General features: G+C 40.4%; 1 protein-coding gene across 2 annotated transcripts in view; it reads right to left on the reverse strand.

Moving 5' to 3' along the window:
- The window catches only part of MTMR1 (myotubularin related protein 1), a 1,550,898-nt gene that overhangs the window by 1,414,390 nt on the left and 113,218 nt on the right, over positions 1 to 23,290 (reverse strand). For both annotated transcript variants that reach the window (XM_044057166.1, XM_044057165.1), the window contains exon 2: positions 12,990 to 13,092. In XM_044057166.1, the coding sequence (XP_043913101.1) occupies positions 12,990 to 13,092 (103 nt within the window). The remainder of the gene's footprint in view (positions 1 to 12,989; positions 13,093 to 23,290) is intronic.

Genomic DNA, 23,290 nt, shown 5'->3' on the forward strand with positions numbered 1-23,290 from the left:
AACACTTTCTCCATTCCTCAGGCATCCTTTCACTTTCCAGGATTTCATTAAACAATCTAGTTAAAAACTCCACTGCCATTTCACCTAAACACCTCCATGCTTCCACAGATATGTCATCTAGACCAACAGCCTTTCCATTCTTCATCCTCTTCATAGCTATCCTTACTTTCTCCTTGCTAATCCACTGCACTTCATGGTTTACTATCCGCACATCACCCAACCTTCTCTCCCTCTCATTCTCTTTATTCATCAGCCCCTCAAAGTACTCTTTCCATCTGCTCAACACACACTCTTCCCTTGTGAGTACATTTCCCTCATTATCCTTTATCACCCCTACCTGCTGCACATCATTACTAGCTCGGTCCCTCTGTCTAGCCAATCGGTACAGGTCCTTTTCTCCCTCCTTAGTGTCCAACCTTTCATACAACTCTTCATACGTCTTATCCTTAGCCTTTGCCACCTCTCTCTTTGCCATGCACCTCATCTCCTTATATTCTTGTATAGGTCTTTGAAATGTCGAACATAAGAAATAGAAAAGTAAAAAAACAAAAACCCTTACTTAAACACTGCTAGCAGGGGGGCAAACCCCACGTGGGAGGCTCCACCTCCCACATGCCCCGTAACTTAAATATACCAACTCCGAGATTGCACTACAGTGCAAAAATTGAAATTTTTCCATTCTGCACTGTACGGAGATGCCGGTTATGATATATATATATATATATATATATATATAGCTACATCTATTATATGGGTCTACCTGAAAACACTGACACGCCAAAACACTGACACCGAAATAACCGACATGAAAAAAACAAACAAAAAAAAAGTTCAAAAACATGAAACTTCACATGCCCCCGACAAACAACAAATCAAATACCTTTCTAAAAAACACACACACAACACAGGCACACCAAAAACCTTACAAACCTACACTAAACCTTACATACACAACTATCTATGCAATAACCTTAAGCCAAACCCTAACCCTAAGGTCCGTCACTATCGCACACTTACCTTACCCGCACCCTAAACCTAACTCACTTAATCTGCCCTTAACCCTCAACTCCATCTCTATCACACACTTACCTTACTCACACCCTGACCCTAACGTCCGTCCCTATCGCACACTTACCTTAACATGTCAGTGTTTTCAACGTCGGGATTCTCAACTGTCAGTCTTCTCCGTTGTCTCTCTTCCGGTGTCGGCGTTCTGCGATTTCGGAGTTTTCAGGTATACCCATATATATATATATATATATATATATATAGATATAGATATATATATATATATATATATATAGACATATAAGGACAAGGGTTCCGAGATTAAGTGCGCTCACAAACAAGCTTTATAAATTTTCAGGGAAACTAAACTGTTATCAGTGGAACTGCAGAAACCACACTGCTAATTTCAAAGTATGAAAATCTGGATGAGACTTTCTGGATGGTTAAGACAGCAACATCTTGAAATTACAAAGTCTAAGAGTTGTATGAAGTAAGTATAAGAGAAGAAGGGAAAATCCATACCTGCTAGGGCAAGAATGGAGCACTGAGAATGCCTCTGGCTAGTGGAACGTGACCTTTTGAATGAATCTCATAGAAAATAAAGTGAAATGGATCAAGGAGACCATGTGGCCGTTCATGTGCTATAGGATCTTATGCTTGTCCTCTTTGAGGTTGAATTTGGGGAAGTCATTGGGACACAGTGATTGTCCACGAGGCAAATAAATCACAAAGTGGAGTTCCCAACAAATTGAAGATTACTCTAACTGTGGGACTTAATGACTAGTCATGAAAAAGCAAAAGACAACAGTCTCTATACCAAGAAGATGTCATAACTGTTGTCATTCTCTCATCGCTTTGTGACAAATAGGGTAAGAAAGCTTTCCTCCATGCTTGTTGACATATCATACAGCTGTCATTTTGTATGAATGTGTTTGCAACTTCTGGATGCAGTTAGGTTTTTGAATCATGTCAAGTAAAAGTACATCAGGTCTCTATTCAGATAGCCTAAGCTGACTGTCACAATGCCCTCTCCCACCCCACAGCAGATGCATCAACAGTATGCATGGTACTGGGTACTTAATGTTGGAAAGAACTGCCCAACAAAAGGTTGGTAGAATCCAGCCATCTTCATAGGATGATACAGAGGGTTACAGTGCTGTAGCTAATGCACCCAAACAACTGCAAAACCCTCATATGAAGCCTGGTGTATGTGTGATCATAAAAACTGATGTGATCATAAAGGCTAGGGGGCTAGAGACAATTTTCAGATGGTACAGAATACAATACTGAAACGCACAGAACCATGTAAACTATCTTCAGGAAGAAATAATTAAAGATTAGTGCAAAGGTGCAGCCTGTAAATCTGAATATGGATTACTGAGCTAAACTGGGACTTTACCAGATTCACCATAAATCTTTAAGCAGCAGACCAAGTACAGCAAAGACTCCCTCTTCTTTAATATCATCATCACAAGTGGGGAAGAAATTAGCCAGTCATCTAAATACAGGGATATTTTCACTCTCTCATCTCTGGTGAGCCGCTACAGTGAATGTACACTTCAGTGAATAAACCCTGGACTGTGGTAAGACCAAATTAAATGTTCCTGAAGTGTTAATGATTGGCTCTGATCTGGAAAGAAACCTCCTAGACTTATTTATTTTATTTTTTATAAGGAAGCAGGCATCCTGGAAGTCCAAACAAAATATCCAGTCTCCACGTAAAAGACTAGCTAGAAAACTTGTGCAACTCAAAAAATTTATTTTACTACAAATTTTATCCATCAAGATCCAAGACATTCCTAAGGTCTTTTGCATTCTCTGGCACCAAAAAGAATATGGGATATTATAAGCCTCTCTCATGTGTCAATAACTGCTAATGGGCTGTTCTGACATGAGGTTTAATATCCTCTTCCTTATGTTTGTTTTAATGAGGTGGGACTTCTGGCAAGGGAAGTAATGGATGCCTGGGAAGGTGTAAGAAGAGGTGTTGTGTATTTTTTTATTTTTATTTATTTATTTAACATTTGTTGACCGGGATGTCCGACTAGGTTCCACACAGCCTGTTTTCAGTGGAAGCCCGGGGAGAAATGCTCCAGATGCATGTCTTTGGAATGGTATCACCAAGAAATTACTTCCATTAACCACCTGTCTTTGCTGCACTTTATTCAAGCTGACAATTGAAAGAAGATGATCCTAAATGCCACAGGAAGGAAGTAGTTGGGTAGGACCTAAAAAGCAATGCTGTTAACAGGTTCAGAGCGAATGCAAAGAATCCCTTCCTTCAGGCACAGGACTCATTTAGGAGTGAGAACTGAAGGCATTCTGGCCTTCCAGAATTATCCTGTTGGTGTTTTAGCAGCCAGAACTGTAAGCATAATGCTAAATCAGATCCTATGGCCCTGTATGCATCTTTAGCCACAAAATATGTAACACAGACCATATTACAGATAAGTTCGGCTGGATCATTTCTTCAGTAAGGTCTGTACTGAAATGTGGGAGTTAAGTAGTTCACTTTCCACAAGGAATGAGTTGTGTGTGTGAACATACACTTTCCTAAGCTGTCCACTACCAGAGGATGGACAGCAGGATTATGGCACATGGTAGGCTTACTGCAGAGATGATATCTGCTGTATGTCTCCATCCAAATTTTGTAACACTTGGGGTCTAGAATATGTTAACTGTTTTTTCAGTACAGGAGCTAGAGTGTCTGGACTGTCCTATGCCACATTGGTAACATCCATTAAGATATCAGTTCTCAAGATAAACACCCAAAAGGACTGCAGGGTAAACCTACAAGCCTTGGACATCTTCCTTTCTGCTGCATCACTTGCACAAGTTCTACAAACCTAAAGTCCTTAGGAGTGAAACTGAAGAATTAGCTCTGTTTCATCCAAACCCTGGATGAAGGGAAAAAAAAAAAGAAATGAGACCCTGAATGCCTTGTTTTTGCTATATCCTCTCTTGGACTTTTAGCGTACGGTCCAGGCTATGAGAAAGAATGAACTTTAGGAAAGAAGACTGAAAAAAGTCTACAGGCAAGGAGGACTGCATCTAGGGCAACAGACACCTGAATGTCAGAAACAGGTTTAGCAAAGGACCCAAGAATACTGATGTGGAGGAAAAAGTATTTGAATTTATATGCTACCTTGGAGGTATACGCATCAAGCACCAGATTCCCCAACATCACGCCTAATTATCAGTAGATCTGGCACCAGAAGAACCAAAGCCAAGAGCACAAGTTTTGAGCATGTAAAAACTGTAAACAATATCAACACCAGGGCATACAGTGTCTAAAGCATTAATGCTGGTGCATACAACACTGGATTTAACATACACCAAACACAAGTATACTAGAGGCATTAATGTTGGAAGTTGAAGGGCTAAAGATATAGGCATAGAGAACAGTGGTGACATAATATGCAGTTTTAACACAGCAGATGGTGGCACAGGAACCTAGAGCCTTGATTGTGACACAGCATGAACCACTGTAGTCCTGTCACTGAAGCAAACAGAACTGGAGACTCTAAGGAAGGGATAAAAAGTTTTCATGACTATGGAAAAAAGCTTTTCTAGTGTTCCTGAACCAAGGGGAAGTGACAGGGACCTAGAGTTGTGGTGACTTTGCAAAAAAGTGATCCATCTACAGTTGCAGAAATTAAACGCCTATTAGTCTAAGTAGTGTTATTTGCAATGCTATGGGAAGTATTACAACTGAGCTAACAATAAAATAGGTGACCTTATTTCCCTGGATAAACACCAGTTCAGCTTTCTAAAAGGCATACCGTGTCTGCTCACCCACATGAGTTCTATAAAAGAATTACCAAGGCCATGGATAAGGAGCATACAGTTCATATTGCTTAACTGGATTTTGCAGAGGCCTATGACACTACCTACATGCTTAGATGCTTAGACTATTAATTTCACCCAACTCAATATTAACGGGTACGTAGTTCACTTGATCGGTAACTGGCTGTCTGAAAGAATCCATGCTCTTAATGTCAGGGCTACTTGCCTTTAGACAAAAGAATGTCATCACTGGTATCCCAGAGGGCTCTGTCTTGGGTCCCATCCTCTGTTGTACGTACTTCTGTGACACAAAAGTCAATAAAGGTACTACAAATATTGTTTGCTGATGCCTACAAACTTGACATGGATTATCAAATCCAATTCTGATACTCAAATTCTACAGCAAGAGTTGAACCAAACAAATGATTGATGTATTAATGAGGGGGTTTACCCTCAATAACAAGAAAAATCAGCATTTATTTATTTATTTTATTTTTATTTAACATTTAACCGGGAAAGTTTGACTTGGAACGAGCCAATTTTCAGCGGAGGCCCGGGGAGGAACGCTCCAGACGCATGTCTTTGTAACAAATGCCTATGTAGCATAGTTTCTTTTGGCATCACTAGTAATTACCATATAGCTAGCATTTCACTTAAATTTGATGCCGCCATCAGGGACTTCAGTAAGTATGCTGATAACATACTCTCCTTTGACCACCACATTTCTGTGATGCTCAGAAAATTCCTTTTACTTTGCACAATTTCTTAACATCCTTTATTATATTATCACTTACATCACAAGCAAACATACATTAACAGAAAAGAAAAAAAAATAATATTTTTTCTATTTGCATACATTATACTTCAAATCTTTTATTCTTTTTTTTGTAATTATCAGTCCAAAATTATATACATTTGCTGAATTCCTTCTTTCCCTTAAACCTCACCCCTCCTAATCCTGAACATTATTCTATATGCAATGTTCCCACAACTTACATTTCTAAGTAATTTACTCCTTCCCTTTTTCTAAAGATCCCTCTTCTACTCATTTTAGCTCTTTTATAACATTCAGTACTTCAAACAAGCTTGATTTAAAATTTGATTTCTATTTTTTAGTAACTGCTTTTTGGCAGCCAACAGAATTAAACTTAAGGCGTTCCTGATATTGTTTATCAGCTCAAAAAATAATATCCTTAGTTGCAGGCATTTGTTCATCCAATATATATGACAGAGTACTGTTTAAGAGATTTTTGACATCTGTAAACTCATATTTCCAGTTAACTCTTTCTTCACCATAACACTTCCAACATTTGCTATATATGGAAAAATACTTTGAATTCTGCTTTGGGTAGAAAAACACCACTGCAAACACTTCCAAGCAAAGTTCTAAACCTTCTGGATTTTGTTGCACACTTGGGAGCCATACACATTATCTTGCAAATTGCTTTTCCAGTCTTTCTTCTCAATCTTTTCCAACCTCCTCTGACTAATTTTTATAGTTAGTTATCAATCAGCATTCTATATGCCCTACTAACTATCCATTTTTAACATCAGCTTCTGTTCTAGATTAAAACCCCACCAGGGCATCTCTTTCACTTAAGATTTCCCTATCCCCTTCTCTTTGGCTATACTCCAATATCAGTCCTTGGTAGGGAAGGCGATCTCTAGCCTACAATCCAATCATCATTTTGACTCCTACAACTCTATTACCTTTTCTTTAATTATTTGCTCCCAATACCAGCCCCTCTTGCTTTTTTTTCTATACCCCTACTGGCAAAATCTCCTTTCTCCATTCTCATGTTAAATTGGTGTTTAGAATACTTTCTGCTTCTTTATGAATATAATATTCTGTACAACTGTTATTATTTTCCTTAAGGATATGCATCCAAAATCCCATTCTCTCTATTTCTTACACTTCTCCCCTGCTTCATCATCATCCCTTTTCTATTTTGAATTATAACCTTCTACTTCTTTTATGTATACAAGCCTTAACTGTGCAGCTCTAAAATATCCCTTCAAATAAGGTAAACCTAAACCAACTTGTTCCACTGGAAGAATCAACTTATTCCACTTCACTCTTGCCCTATTCCACTCCTAAATAAATTCCTTCAACATTTTATTAACTACTTCTTTGTCTGATAAAAATATGCCTGAAAAACTTACAGGGACTAAACATTTTCACTGCTTTTATCTTACTTTCCACAAACAGGAGCTTCTGGTTTCTCAGTTTTTGTATAATTTACAGTTTAAAGTTATTTAATCTCTTCTCCACATATCCTTAGCTGCCATAACCAAAGTCTTTTTAAACCATACTCCTAAATACTTCATTTTATCATGTCCCCTTAATATGGGTACTGCTGAACCAATTCACGTGTAGGTACGTCATTTATGGCTAATATCATTAATTTTATAGCCCAAATGGACTGAAAAGTACAGTTTTGTACCTACCATAAATGTAGATGTTCGAGGATCCACATTGCTGCAGTCCTAACTATTGGGTAGTCCGCTGTCCAGTCGGGCCCCCATACCAAAGAGAGATATGGCTGGCGGTCACGGTCGGCGCGATGGGACGCCGTCACGCCAGGGTACTCACGCGATCGACCGACGCCATATCCTCAGTCTTTTCTGATGCCCCCAGATGCCAGAGACCCACAAGAAAAACCAAAACACACCAAACAAACCTGCACCCAAAATATATAATATACATAATATAAAAAGGTACCAGAATATAATTCACCTACACAACCACACAGAGGACACACAGAGAGGGGAGGGAGAGGGAGGATAGCAATGTGATCCCCGACATCTCGTACATATGGTAGGTACAAAATTGTACTATGTTCTTCATTCCACATGCTTGCAGTCTAAACTATTGGTAGGAATCCCAAAGCAGAGCAAAGGGAGGAGAGCAAATCAAATCATAAGGGAGCTGATAACATGTAATTTGCCTTAGGCAAGCCAGCCCTAGACTTAGAGCAGAGAGGAAGAGGGTAATATGCTGGAAAGAGAAAGCTGCTGCTGAGTAGCTGCTCCAAAATATCCCCCTTTTAGTTGCCTTTGCCAGTTGCCAGAAGTGGCAGTAAGTGGAGTGGAATGAGGTGGAATGAGCCTGGGAAGGGCAGACTCAATGCAATGCAAAAATACAAAATGCAGAAAATGTTGTTTGAAACCTATAGTTTGTTTTGTTTGGCAGAGGCCTCATGTGTTCAAACAAAGAGAAACAAACAACTGCTGCCTGCTTCTAAATAAATCCTTAGCTTTTAAATAATATAATAATTGCCTGTGTGTACATCTGAAGTATGCAAAATCTTTTTAAGTTATTTTGGGGGATCTGTTAGAAAGTAGGCAAAAAAATAGGCATAGAAATAAGGCAATAGAAAAACCACCTTAGAAGGCACCTTAGGATTAGTCATGGGGTCAAATACCCTATGATGAAAAAAATCAAAAGGCTCAACCGCCATAAGGTGGGCCAACTCAGTCTTCAACTGCAGAGAAGTCTTGCAAACAAAGCAGCATGAAATGATGAGTATTTAGTAGCATAGTAGTCATCAAAAGTAAAAGGTTGTAGCAGAAGTTACACAAAATCAAAATCCCAAGCAGGAGTAGGAGCTCTATGTGGGGTCTTGTATTATATTCTTTGGGCCTCTAAGAAATTGAATACAAAGGATGAAACATGGTGGGTCACAATCATAAGAGAAAGAAAAAAATTTGTCATGAGAATCTTACTGAGAGAAAATTGCTACATAATAATCCAGTAATATATTGAAGAGCCATTGAATCCAATAACTCAAATTAATCTCCAAATTCTTTTGCTGCAGTCCAAAATCTTAATCTCTCTTCTTTTTTCATGACACTTTCCTTGTACTAGGTCTTCTGGCTTCCATAATCACATTTAAAACTTGTTGAGGAAGTTGAGACCCGCTGTCTTTCAAAACAGGAATATTTAGGGAAGTGAATGAAGCAGACAAAGCTTGACATTGAGCATCTAATCAGTCATTCTGAAGGTGAACAGGTGGAATCATCAAGGGCCACCATGGAGGCTTCCTCACTGTATCAGACTCCTAACCAGTCAGTGCCACGAGGCCAATCGAGGCTGGACCTGGATCCTTGGCTTGTCTTGTCTGCTCCTTAGCTCTGACCTTTGGGAGAAGAGCTTGAGAGAAAAAGCATACACATGAAGGTTTTTCATGAAGTTAGAGGTTCCATCTTGGCAGCTGGAAGATTGATGAAACTGCGAGCAGAAATCCTTGCTTGGTGGTTTTTGTGGGCTGGTGGTAACAGAATCATGTCTGGCTTCCCCATGACACCGTCAATGTCTGAAATATGTCAATCCAGCTTCCACTGTGGGATCCTGTGTTTCCACTGTTAACACACTACAGCTCTGTGCTTCTGCAGAAACCTGAGTTCTGTGCTCGGGTTGCAACTTTGCACAAAGCTGGCATAAAATCATTGCTTGCCTGCACAATGTTGCACATTGGTGTCTCTTTGTTGTTGATGTACCACACCTGCCTTGTGTTGACTGTTGTGTTGAGTTGTGTTTGTGGTTAGTGTACTGTAACAGTTGGGTTGGCAACTCCTTGAAATGCTCTAATGCAAACTGATAGATGTTCATGTTCCATTGGCCACTCTGTCTTGCTGAACAGCAATTTCTAGATGAGCTCCCGGTAGATGTCTTCCCAATCTGAGCCTAGAAGCAAGGAATCTGGCCATCTGTCTATAGAATTGAGTTTAGTGACAGAGGGCTTTTGTCACCAAGGAAATTCCTGTTGAATGCAAGGTATTATTTGAATGACAGTTGAATGCAAGGTATTATGTTGTGTCCATAGTCCTTTTAGATGCAATTGCTTTTTCCTATATGCAGTTTGGCAGATGCCATGCAGTCATGCAGTTACGCACCCTAAGGCTTGAGAATACAAGAAGAGATGAGCCATGAACTGAAGAGGAAGCAGGATGGAAGTTGCTGGACAGATTCTGAAGAGAGAGGACTGATGTGCTGCCAGTCGGGCCAGAAAGAGTTTGTCTGGGTTGGGTAAAGCCATCTCTTGGAGAGGGTATTCACCTGGACTTTTATTTCTGCTCTGCTTTTACCTTAGATGGACAGAAGCTGCTATAACAATACCCAAATGCTGTAGAAGGTCTTCCTTTTATAACATAAGAATCAGGCAGTCGCTCTCTTAAGGATAGATTTGAATTCGCCCATAAGGATAGATTTGGATCACTGGTTCAGAACTCTGTAAAAGCCTTATATGAGAAGAATTACTTGACAATATGAATCAGGGATGTACTGGAGCAACAACCAGAGCCTTGATAATGAGAAAGCTTATCATCCAGTGATTCTCATGCTTAAACTTCCAGTTAACGCCACATGAAGAAAGGTGGGAAGGTCCAGATAAGTACCATCCATAGATAACCAGAATTGCAGATACGTGTTCCTAATCTTTGGCCAACATTTTGTCTCCGGATAAAACTTATAAGCCATTCTGGCGCAGGAACTGATAATATGTCTCTGGATGTTCCCCTTCTTTGGTACTAGGAAATGAATGGCTGTCAATGTTTCACAACACTAAGATTTTTTTTTTTTTGGGGGGGGGGATTTATCAGGCATAAAATAATTTAATCTGCAAATAAAGCCAACTTTTCTTGATTAGCATACCAATTATATCCTTGCATTTCTGAGTCCCTTATTTTCATTCCCACTTGCTCTAAACAAAGAAAATAACAAAAGGGAAAGAGGGCAACCCTGTCTGATTCTTCTGTTTAAATGCAACTTATCAGAATGGAATCTTCCCACTTTAATTATTGCCTCTGATCCTTCATACATCATTCCCAAATTAACCTTATTGCTCAGAGAATGCAAATGCTTCCACTGTCCTACTCAAAATCCCAGCTTACACTGTCATTTGCTTTCTCTGCATAGAGACCCATCAACACAGCAGCACTATTTTCATACATCCTGCCCTCTTCTAAATCATCATCGTTCCATTAATGTTGTCAAATGTTTACCACCCCTCCACAAAACTACACTGATCTATATCTATCAATTTTTGCAACACTTACATTCTTTTTAGTGTACACAAGCACTTTATAATCATGATTTAAAAATGAAATGGGTCTGAATGCAGCTGGGTCCTATTTTTTTACCATCCTTAGGTAATACAGCCACCATAGCTTTATTCCAAGATATTGGTGCTTTTCTCCTCTTTTTAAAATACTGTTAAGCAAACCTTTCCAGATCTTTAGCACCTTTTTCCCTCTTAGCTTCAAAATCTTCCACTGGAATACCATCTATTCCTGCAGACTTTCTTGAAGATTATTATACATCACCATTTTTATCTCATCCCCTTCTATCTTTACTGATAGTGGTTCAGCCTCATCTACCTCTAACGTTGCCATAATAAAGGCTTCCATAAATATTTTCATTTGTGTTCTGTTTTGATTTCCACATTTCTCTGCTTAATATAAATTTTAATAAAATTTCTCTAAAACCTCTATATGATCTTTGGTTATTTTTCTTGTTATAGGCCAAGTCTGGCAACAATCCTTTCTACTTTCTGCTGCTTAAAGTGCTGTGCTAAAGATTTTTCTGCTCTGGAGTTTTTTTTAATAAAATAGCTGCTTAATAGCAGTCTTTCTAAAATCATGCATACTATCCTATTTTCTCTTTAGCGCTCTGCATTTGCGCCTCTTGTTCTGTGACATTCCTCATATTCTGCAATACTTTAACCTTTGTCACCCCTTCCAAGTAATTCCTATTACTTCTTAACTATATCCCCTTCTCTTATTTCCATCAATTTTTAAACTACATTTTCATTTTATCCAACCCACTATCTCTAACTTCTGAAGATATTTATATCGTCCCCAACAACTCTCAAATAATCTCCACTACCCATTCCTTAAATTCCTCTATTTTTAAGAAATAGACATGAAAGCACCAGTGTCTCATTTTTACTTAACTACCTGCAATTTTATCTTAGTTATTGGATGTGCTGAAGCTTTCAATTAAACGCAAATGTTCCTGTGAAATAAAATAACCATCTTGTCTAGCCTAGTTACTGTACGTTGACGAATATGTAAATTATATCCATAATTTTCCACCTTGATATACCATCAAGATCCAAATAGGTTATAGTACCACTTTATGCATTCCACATTAGGCCATCATTAAATACAATGCACTCTTTGGCATGTACAACACTGGCAAGTAAACCAGACAGAGATATTATTAGCTTAGCTACCATACTGACACTGACTATAGAGACAAGGATTTTATACAGACTTCTAAGGGGTGAGATCTGTTTAGCCTTGCTAGCTATGAACAATCCTGCACTCTGAACTTCTTCACCTAAAAAGAACTAGTAGTAACATTAATTCTACAGACCTAAACCTATACAATCAGATTAACTCCCCCACACGGCATGACAGACCCAACCCAATTTACACTTATATACTGCCCTTATTTATCAAAGTATTTCTCCAATAGCCTTTAAAGCCAGTCTGAATGATCATAAAATTTCACTAGGGATATGTGAAGAAAGTCTAGTTAACAAGGGATATTGTCTCGCACAGTACTGGTTGAGCTTCGTGGTAGCCTCCTTTGGCCGTAAGCTTGGTAAAAACCTATGAACTTGTAAGTTAAATGAAAGCTCCAACTCTCAATAGAGTAACAAAAATTATTATAACAAAAACTGTTTTGCTAAAAAGGCAGTATGGGTCCATTCTCCTAGACCATACTGCTAGTGCAGCAACAGAACTGTACAGTACAAGATCAGCAATGCATGACAGGAAGAAGGGAATGATCCAAGCTGCCTAGGAATATTTTATCAGCCAAACATTCCTAATAACTGTAGTATATAGCCCTAGAGGTTTACAGAAGATGAGCCCTTGTCTTTACTTCCACTATTCTAATTCTCTTCATCATCATTTTTTCTCCAGACCCAAACATCAGAAACCCTCACAGCCAAAAGACAAAGGGTACAATCTCAGTGCTGCCACTCTTTCAGTACCTACATCAGGTGCATAAATTCCACATCGTTTCCTCTTATCCTTTGTCAAACAAACAGCTAGTGCTGCTTTACAAAATGCAGAGAATTTTTGCAAAATATCCACCCAGTCTGAATGGAATGTAAAATCTGCTCTGAATTAAAGTTATTTTCCAGTTAAATAGGAAATAATAAATATGCAAGACTGCAATTTACCCTGTAATCCCGGGAGATGGTATCTGGCACAGAAGCCGAAATCTGGCTAGAGATAGTAGCAGCAATCAGCTGCTTACACCATTCAACGTGTGATCCTGTTGGGCTAAAAAAGCAAAACAAATATTAGTTCATCAATATAGGGCTAAAAAAGCAAAACAAATATTAGTTCATCAATATAGTCCACTTATTCTCAGTTTGCAATGCAGACAGAAAAAATATTGCCACAGCTTTCTCTTCTCCTCCCTAAAAACAGAGAAACTAAAGTTATGCATTTAGTGGAATGACACAGCTGAATGAGCAGATCCATCCTCAGTAACAGCAGGGCTATTGCCATAAGGGGGACAGGCAGTTCTGTATCTAAAGCCTTCCCAGACTAATAGTCGCTCCTTTTTTACTCCTTTCACCTGTAATGCCCTGCACAAGACTCCTCTCCAGATCTCCATTATGCTCTGCAAAGGAACAAAATGAAAACAGACCTCTGAACTGAGTCAGCAAGAAAGCAAGGAAAGGTAGATGGGTACGTTATCAAAATTATTTTATTACATTTATGTATGTTTATATGTATATGTTTTTGATTACAGGGTTATGATCCCTTTTCACTGGAAACCCAGGGAGAAAAGCTCTACAACCAAGGTATGACAAACATTATACATCACTTACTAACAACAACACACAGTAACACAAACTTGGTGAACAAAACATTAACAAAAAGTGCAAGGTGATTAACAGAGTTGAGATATCATGTAGCAAATTCTGAATATTGTTTAAGACATGCATTGTTCAATGTTTTATACATGTCAGCATCAGCACACAGTACACGTACTTTTGTATTAAGTCTCAAATCTTATTATACCACTGCTTATGGGCAATCAAAGGGGAACTACAATACTAGGATACAAAATTTGGGGTAATGGTATACAAGGATTAAGACATTACTTTTTATATTAATTTACTGGTGTAGTGTACTGATCAGTATTGACTAATATCAGGCTTCAAGTGTTACAAATATCAGACCTAGGAAGAAAAGCTTCTGAAGAGAAAAACAAAAGTACTGGTATGAGAAATATGCAAACTTGGCGCCATCAAAGGCTCCCCAGAAGTTGACAAGGTACTTCAAAAGGGCCTGTCCTGAACAAATAGCTGATGCCAAAATCATGGATAAAACCTAAATGTTAAAAAGTATTTACTCATATCCTTTAGCAATTATGACTCCCACTGTAACTATCACAAAGATAACACACCCCTGAAAATCAGTCCCATAGCTAGGGATCTGGGAACCTATGTAGACAATGTATTGTCCTTTAATCACCATGTATTTACTGTTGTAAGGAAGTCCTATTTCATCAACCAGCTTATACCTAAATTGTATTGCATACAGATCCTGGGGAGTAATCATTCCACTGTAACTTTGCACTTATTAGGCCAATCATACAACATAATCCCCTGTTCGGTATGTATTCGTCCAAACACTTGTCACTACTGGAACTACAAAAGCCTTTTTACTAAAAAGTCAAGTACCTAAATCATAAAAACTATGCAGAGCATCTCAAGGCCTTGCCCCTCTTCTCAGCATCTTATATGCTACAGAGGGGAGACCTCTGCTTCACATATACAGTTCCAACAGACCCTATTTTGTCAGTCCTATTACACACTTGCAAGTCCAATGGTATCATAAAACACCCAATCAAGTAACCTCAACCTCGTCTGCAAAATAAAAAGAAAATGTTGGTGGGGTAGGCAAGCTAATATCACAAAGAATATTGCTTCGCTGGAACAGTGTTCCATTCCACATAAAGCAAACTACTTCCCTAACTCTGTTCAAAAGTAATTTGGATGAATGAAAGGCAAACCACAAATTTATCCCTAGTTTAACACCTCTGTCCCTTGTGGATACAGGAAACATAAACATGTCCTAACATATACTTGTGTGGCCTCTCTCTGGATTATTTTTGTGAAATAGACATCTGTGCAGTAACAGAGACCTGGTTCAAGGCTCTGGAGAGCACCACAGCGCTACCAGGCTACAATGCATATCACACCTTTTGGCCCCTAAATTTGGACCGAAGCCCTAAAGGAGGTGGTGTATCCATCGTCATAAAAGATACGCACACCTCCAGACTAGTTGCCCAACATAATGCATCAGAGATGCTTCAGGTACAACTAACACTGGATAAAACTGCAATCCAGGTTGTATCCTGCTACAGATCCCCCACAATGTCCCACGACTCCCACTCCGCATTCCTGAACACTCTGGAAAACATTAAGGTTCAACCTAATACCCTTATACTTGGAGACTAACTACCCCTCCATTTAGATGGGAAAAGAAGTCCTGTTCCAACTCATTTGCCCAACGTTTTCTGGAATTCACTAATTCCAAAGCCCTGGACCAACTCATGCTCACCCCCACCAGATGTAGAAACATTCTCGACCTAGTCATTACAAACATGGGGGACTGCTGCTCTACACCAGTAATCAACCCCTCCCTGGTTAGATCTGACCAGAAGTTAATCACCATCGATATCCAAATCCCACCCACCCGCACCACCCCATGAAGGAAACCACAGTGAAGGACTTCTCCAAAGCCAATTTTGAGCTTCTAAAGACAAAAGTGACATCCATGCAAATGGGGAATGGGTGTATGATTGCGGAATCATACACCAAGGCAGTGTATGAGCATTTACCCAAGTGCATGGATCAGGCCATACCAAACAGAACCAAGATGCTGTCCTCCAAAAAAGAGAGCTATTCTGGTGGTCCTCTGCAATTAAACTCTACAACAGAAGAAAAAAAACTGTTGCAGAAAAGGGTAAAGTCCCAAGACTGGAAAAATTCCCTTGTAAATCTCAGCAAAAAACTGAGATCCCTCATCAAATCCTCCAACGCTAGTTACAAAAACAAAATTGCTACAGATACTAAAGATAACCACAAGGCAATCTTTAGTTATGGCAAGAATCTGCATAACAATACACAGATGTGCTCTGAGCTACTGCACAATGCCACTGCTTATTACTGAACCAACTGATATTGCAAATATCTTGGCCGAAAGGTTTAGTGCAAACTTTACCCAGTCTTCACCCCCCTAAAAGGCCCAACCCAATACCAGAGGAATACCAAATCCCTAATATCATGGCTACACAGGTAGAAACAGCACTGACCAAAGCCAAAAATACAGCATCCATGGGACCTGATAATATACCTGGCCGTGTTCTACACGAATAACAAAGGGAACTGGCACCGCACCTGAGTGCCCTGTTCAACCACAGCCTCACTTCAAGTTTTGTTCCCACCAAATGGCCACAAAGGGGAGAGACTACTGACCCTGCTAACTACTGCCCCATCAGCCTGACCTGTAAGGCTATGTAGCGCATCATTATGGACTTTATAAATAGGGATATAGGGAACCTTCAACACCCTGGACCCCACACAGTTTGGGTTTGTGAAGGGCAGATCATGTCTGCTCAACCTGACAGACTTCTTTGAATCTGTCACCAGAGCAGTGGATGAAGGCAAGGTAGTCCATACAACCTACCTCGATCTAGCCAAGCCGTTCAACACCATCCCCCACTTAGGAATCGCTGATAGACTCACTAACCTAGGCATTAACCCCTATGTTAAAAGATGGGTTGCCGACTGGCTCACTGACAGAACCCACATGGTGAAAGTAGCAGACTCCAAATCTGACTACCGGGCAGTTACAAGTGGAGTCCCACAGCAATCACTTCTGGGTCCTCTCCTGTTTGGCATCTACTACACAAAGGGACTCTGGTTAACCAAATTCGTGGATGACTGCAAACTGGGAGCTATTATTGATTCTCAAGCTGATGCAGACGTCCTACAAAAAGCCCTCAAAGAGACCAATGACTGGTGCCAGAACCATGGTCTTAAGCTTAATGCTAAAAAGTGCATCATCATTCCCTTCGGGAAAAACATGGTGCCTATGAACTACCACATTGATGGTAGCCCACTTAACTCCGACGGTGTGATAAGGGATCTAGGGACACAGATAGATAGCAACCTCTCCTTCAACAACCATGTTGCTACTGTCGTCAGAAAGTCCTTCCACGTGGCACACCTCATTACAAAAGGTTTCTCATCCAGGAAGAAAGAAGTCATAATCCCTCTCTACTCATCCCTCATTAGACTCATTACAGAGTACAATGCCCCATTTGGCATGTGCCTCACTACACCTGCAACAACTGGAGAGGCCACAAAAGTTCCTCACAAAGAGGACCTTAGAACTCAAACACATGCCCTATACAGAAAGTCTCAAAAAACTCCAGCTTTACTCTGTCTCATAAGGCCTACTTAGAGGCGATCTCTGCTTGACATACAAAGCCAGGTCTGACCCAGTGTTGCTAGACATGCTTCACCCAAAAAAGTCTCGATCCCTCCGGGCCACATGCACCAAAGACCTCAACCTCATCACCACAATAAACGGAACCTGCTGGAGGGACACGTTCCTAACCCAGAGACTTCCCATACTCTGGAATAAACTCCCCATTCATGTCAACCAGAGCACCTCACTAGACCTCTTCAAGAAAGACGAGTGGATGGGCAATAGGAAATTCACCCTGGGGATTACTTCACAGCCTTGCTCAATAGGGGCACAAAGAAGTAATGTTCAGCAGCAGGATGACCCGGAATATTCTTGGGCTAGGCTTGAATTGGCTCCAGGGCAGTTAGCCTAGTACTCATTTATGAGCCTTTTTTCTAAGGTATTATCCATACAGTGCAAGAGTATTTGCCACTATTGGAATAACTTGAGGAAATCCTGGAAAATGGAATAGTCTGTCTGAAATTTGCTTTAGAGGTTACCTTCGACATGACAGACAGTCTGGTACATAAAAAATATCCCTATAGAAAACTAAACAGAGAGGATAAACAAAGAATGCTTGAAGTTCAGAAATCATTCTTGCCCAGGTAACTACTACAAGGGAAAAAAAAGTCATTTTGACAAGAATTTCAGATCATCATTTAAAGCTGGTTCAAAGAGGGGCAGAAGCAAATTTCTTTTGCAAAAAAAAAAAAAGGCACTGGGGGAAAAGAATCCTTAAACTGTTGTCTAATGAAGACAACATTTAATAGGTAGTTATAATCTTTTAGAGAGGCCAGTAACACACATTTCCTTACTGAAAATTCAAAACAGCAGCAACATGAACTCTAAAAGAAAATCTGCTGGCACAAAGATAAAACCTACAGTATGACGCCCAATGCAACCAGAGTATAACTAGCAGCTCAGACACCTGTTGGGTTTGCCATGGTTCAAGTGAGGAATAATGAGGCTTACGCTTGCTTGCCTCACTTCGGGGAGGGGGGCGAGGAAGTGCGTGTCCCAGGCACACACCTGTGGTAAATCTCCACAGAACACAAGATCACACAAGGATGTTGCTGAGAGAGGTACTGTTAATTGATCACATCATACATAGAGGTGTGTGGCACAGCTCACGCAACACAAACTGCTCTGGCGTTATGGGGCATGTAGAGAAGGAAAAAAGTGGGGAGTTAACCTGCTAAGTCAACTTCTGTAAGCAGCAGCTCCCAGGCTCGCTCACTCATCACAAAAGACCCACTGTCACTAGTATGTGGAAGGCTGGTGACCTAGACAAAGTTTGAACAACTGAGTGAGGTCTATACACAAAGTGTATGTGGCAGTAAAGTGAGTCAGGGCAAAAGTGAAGCCATGCTGCCACAAGGGAAACACATCCAGTCTAATCAAATAGTACTCTTTAGAGGGAAATTAGGAAAATATCCACAACTGCAAGAAAAGGGGCTGTAAAAATGATCCAGTTCTTTAATACAAGCCCACATGCAAAACCTTTGTCATTTACGACTTTAAAAACTTCCCAGTATTGAACATCTCAGCTAAGATAAGGATCTGAACTACCCTAGAAGGATAGGCTGAATACATGACCATTAACAGAATAGACAGACCGTGAAAATAAGTGTGGGGTTTATTGGAGAGATGGTGGGACAACATGGTGTTGTATGATCAAAGGTAGGGAAGTTTCTCCAGCAGTTGAGGCCTAAGTAAGGAGAACCATATTTGAGGTCAAAATGTAATTACAAGAATGCCCTTAGCCTTCGACTGCTTAGCTTTCTGAATGAACCTCAGGATCTTTGGACAACAGCATCTCTAGTTTTAAATGGATCACGGAAAGGAAGCTGCTGCATTTGGTGCTGGATGGCAATGTATACAGATCACAAGAGGGCTTCCCACAGCAAAATAACTTCTAAGACATACATATGTAGATGAAATGTTTGGTACGTATGTAGATGAAATGTTTGGGAGCCATCAAAAGACAAAGACCAAGCCAGTTAGCAAAAAAGCCGGCCTCCCCAGAATTCCTCTTTTTAAATCAGAAAATTATTGACATGGGCCTTTCCTACACCCCGACTCCATTCTAACAAAAGGGATAAGAAAGAGATCCTACATTACCTATGGTCATATCATACCACACCCATGTTGTCTCTGGGGAACATGTATTGCACCTTGGGGTAAGGAGACTTGAAAAGCCTGTAGGAGGAGGAGGACAAGCCTTCCTCCACAAAAAACTTTCTTGCAGCCTGACCTCTTACTGCCACCACTTTGCACAGTCTGCCCTTAAAAATTCATCATCAGCCCCCTAGGAAAAAACATCCATGGTGACTGGCCACTAGGGGGGGAAGGAGAAACAGAATGTAGCTCCCTCTTGTAAAGATTGGCAGTAAAAGCAAAGACTGAAGATGTTCCTTGCAAGCTCTGGATTTCTGGAGTTAAACAGACATTGGGTCACGTAAAGTACAGTTTTGTACCTACCATAAATGTAGATGTTCGAAGATCCACATTGCTGCAGTCTATTTGGGGGTGATCGCTGTCCCTCGGTCGGCCTCGAATCAAGTAATATCTGGGTATAGGTCACATGACAAGGCGATAACATCCCCAGGTCAGGGTAAAATCGCATGACATGGCCATCCTCAGTCTTTTGCCCCAGATGTCAGAAGAAGAACAGAAAAGTTAAAAACCCAGACAACACAACTACAACTAAAACCAGCCTAATACCAAGAATACCAAAAAATATATATATATAATAATAATATATACAATATATGGATAACCTTACCTCAAACTGACACCTCAAACTAAATTGGACTGGACTTAAGGGTGATCTGAGGCAAATACACTGCAAGAACATCTAAACTTATACATGGGTATAATGCTATATAGGTACATCTAACATGGTGGGGAATCTTCAGTGAACCAGGAGGTGCACTTGAGGAGGATGGCTAAACTATAGCAGGAGGTGCCAAAAAAATATGCAACGCAGCAAGCAGCTAAAAACCAGCCCTGGATTAGTAACCAGGAAGGGAAGGTGTTGACCTGAAAAGGTATACAACTCCAAAGTGCTGCCTCCAAAAATCCTTAGTTGCCCACTCCTGCTGTGCCTCGGGCAGTAGCCCTAGTGGAATGAGGCAATTCCAGCTGGAATCCTCTCACAAATCTGATGGGAATAACGAGAAAGCATGGAAATCCAATCACTTAGAAATAGAACGGTTTTGACACGGAATTGCCTGAGAGCACAAGCAAAAAAAACTAGAACTGCCGAGATGTGAGAAACCCTTTAGTTCTGTCAAACCAGCCCGCAACTGCCTGTGAACATCTAAAAAATGTTTCTTCTTGCCCCTTTATTTTTTTTTCTTAAAAAGTAAAAAAATATGAGTAGGTTCAGGCATAGTTTACGCTTTAGGCCACTTATAAAGGAGGTTAACGTAGTAAAGATAAGAGTAGGAAAATTAATGAAGCGAATTATTCATAAGGGCCAAAAATTAAAAACCCTTATTGCATTCAAAGAGGCCATAAATCCAGGCTTCCATGACGAAATATTTCAACTCAGCTTCAAATACCCAGGCTCAAAAAGGTTGTGAGTGGGATTTCTCCAACAGGTGAGTTTCAGGAACAGGAGGGTGGGAGCCCTTCGTGGGGTCTTATCCCTTTTGTGGGGGTCTTCGCTTCTTCAAAGGTAGAGAAAACAATGGGACAGTCAAGTAAGAGTGAACTGAAACAAAGGCAGCATGAATAGCTGAGAGTGACAAAACCTGAGTCCAATAACTCAATGAAGGACAGAAGGCCACACTTAAATCAGGCTCAGAAACATCCAAACAATAGCAAAACTCACTCCAGAAAAATCCAAATCATAGCTCTTGCCTGCAACAAAAATCTTGTACCTGGGCCTTCTAGCTTCTTTGCTCACATTCAAAAAACTTTGTGGAAGTTGAGACCCTCTATAGTTTAAGCAGTCTCCCACAAAATCATTGCTTGCCTGCATAGAGGATAAGAATGTGTTCCCCTTGTTGTGATGTGTGACATGACAGTGTTGTTGTGTTGTAGAATCAACACCCTGGAAAAGAAGATCCTTGAAAGCTATTAATGCAAACTGACTGCTAACATTCCTTCAAGTTGATATGTGTAGATGTAGTGATGACAGGCCACTCTGTGGCCATACCACTTTTCGCTTAGATGAGCCCTGCTTTGCTTGAGGCATCTGTGTTTAAAATTTGACTCGCCTGGGTCGGGTCACAGAGAGTCCTTGTATAGTGACATTCCTGAGCCCACCACAAAAATTTCCTTTGAAATTCCAAGGTATTATTTGAATGATTATGTCTCCAGTCCTGTCAGCTGTGTTGTGCTATTACCATGAGGATTTTGAGATACCATTGCAACTTCCTCATATGTTGTAGGAGATGCCATGAAATCCAAAGTTACCATCCAGTGATCCTGCCCCAGCAGAGGTAAAGCTGTTGTAACTGTTAACATTTGAACTTAGGAATGTCCAATAAGTGTTGAGGATAGATAAATCAAATGGTCTCCCCACTTGTTCCCCTTTTTACAAGGAACAACGAAGCTAAAAATCTAGGCCCCTTTCTGGCATAGGAACCGGCTGTATAAGGCCCCTATTTGGAAGTAACAAGAAGAGAGAAATTTGCTTGTGAGCTTCTATTCTTTGTTGAGGAGCAAAGTTGGCATGAAAGGAGGCAAGAGTAAACCGTAAACCTGTAACCTGTGTATATGATATCAATACATCATCATTCCCACAAACCTTTCAATTTTCTTTTCAGTCCTTCAACCTTCCCTGCTCCCCTGCTGCCAGCTGAGCCAACAGGGCAAGGTTCTGGTTGAGTCATTGGGGAAAGTCATTGGGGTTGTGCCTGTAAAGATGACCCAAGACTCACCGAAACTCCTCTTCTGGAAGAGGAAAGAGCTGACTGGCCCTCGCTGCGTCTCAGATCTAGCCCCTACTAGCCCCAGATGGAAGGATCGTCCACCCCTTGTGGGGCGTCCCTTACTACTACTGGGGCTGAACCTGCAAAAAATCTTAAAAATCTTGCAGGTTGAAGCTTTAAACCTCTTCATTTTTCTTTAAAACCAAACACATTCCACCACATTCAGAACAGGAGGTATAGCCAAAGGCCTATGCTGGGAAAAAAAAAAACAAAAATCCCCTTTTCCTTTCAGAGAGAAGTCCTGACCTTCCCATTTAAAATGCTCTCTCATGGAGGAAGGGTCTCTGAAATTGAAAAAGAAAAGCAGAAGGAGAAGAATCATAGAATCAAATTAGAATAGTGAGAATACACAGAATAAGTAGTCAACCGAAGACTCTCACACAACCAAGACTCATCATAATCCCAACACAATGGTCATATCCCTCTCCCCAGGAGGGCATAGGAGGGCTAATTAAATAAGGAAAGTAATTAAAGTAATGCTATTTTGTGAAGCATGCACTTGCTGCTTACAGAACACAGAGAACTACCCACAGAAGCTAAACTAGACCTGGCCTGACCTGCCTCTTGGGAGGCCACATCCTGTAAAATCAAAGTTTCTCCCTCCCAGAGAGTCCGCCGGAAATCCCACCGGTTCCACCACGCCTGAAGAAGAAAAGAACCGGGCTCCGGGGGACTTAACTCTCTTAAACCTCTTGTCCTGCCTTGTCTTTGAGCGCTTTTTGGGGCCCGCGCCGGCATATCGGCACATTATTATGATGCACCCTTCCAAAGACCAACCTGGCCAACCAACCTTACTTTTGTTTGCTAGCACGCGTATCTGTTTCCCAAAATACAGTTATTCACTTTTTCTGACATCCGCAAAACCACTGAGCAAGAAAAACCAAAATATTAGATGAAGAACATCTGCAAATCACTGTACTCTTAGGATTGACTGGAGAATGATCCTCATGTGAAACCATGCAAAATGTCACCAACTCTGTCCTGAGGCTCATGAAGTCTGTGAAAAACAGACTGCACTATTTGTTGTACCAGAAATTTATGTG

This window comes from Protopterus annectens, chromosome 15.part0 (assembly GCF_019279795.1).
Source record: "Protopterus annectens isolate FY-2018-M chromosome 15.part0, PAN1.0, whole genome shotgun sequence".
Lineage (NCBI taxonomy): Eukaryota > Metazoa > Chordata > Ceratodontiformes > Protopteridae > Protopterus > Protopterus annectens.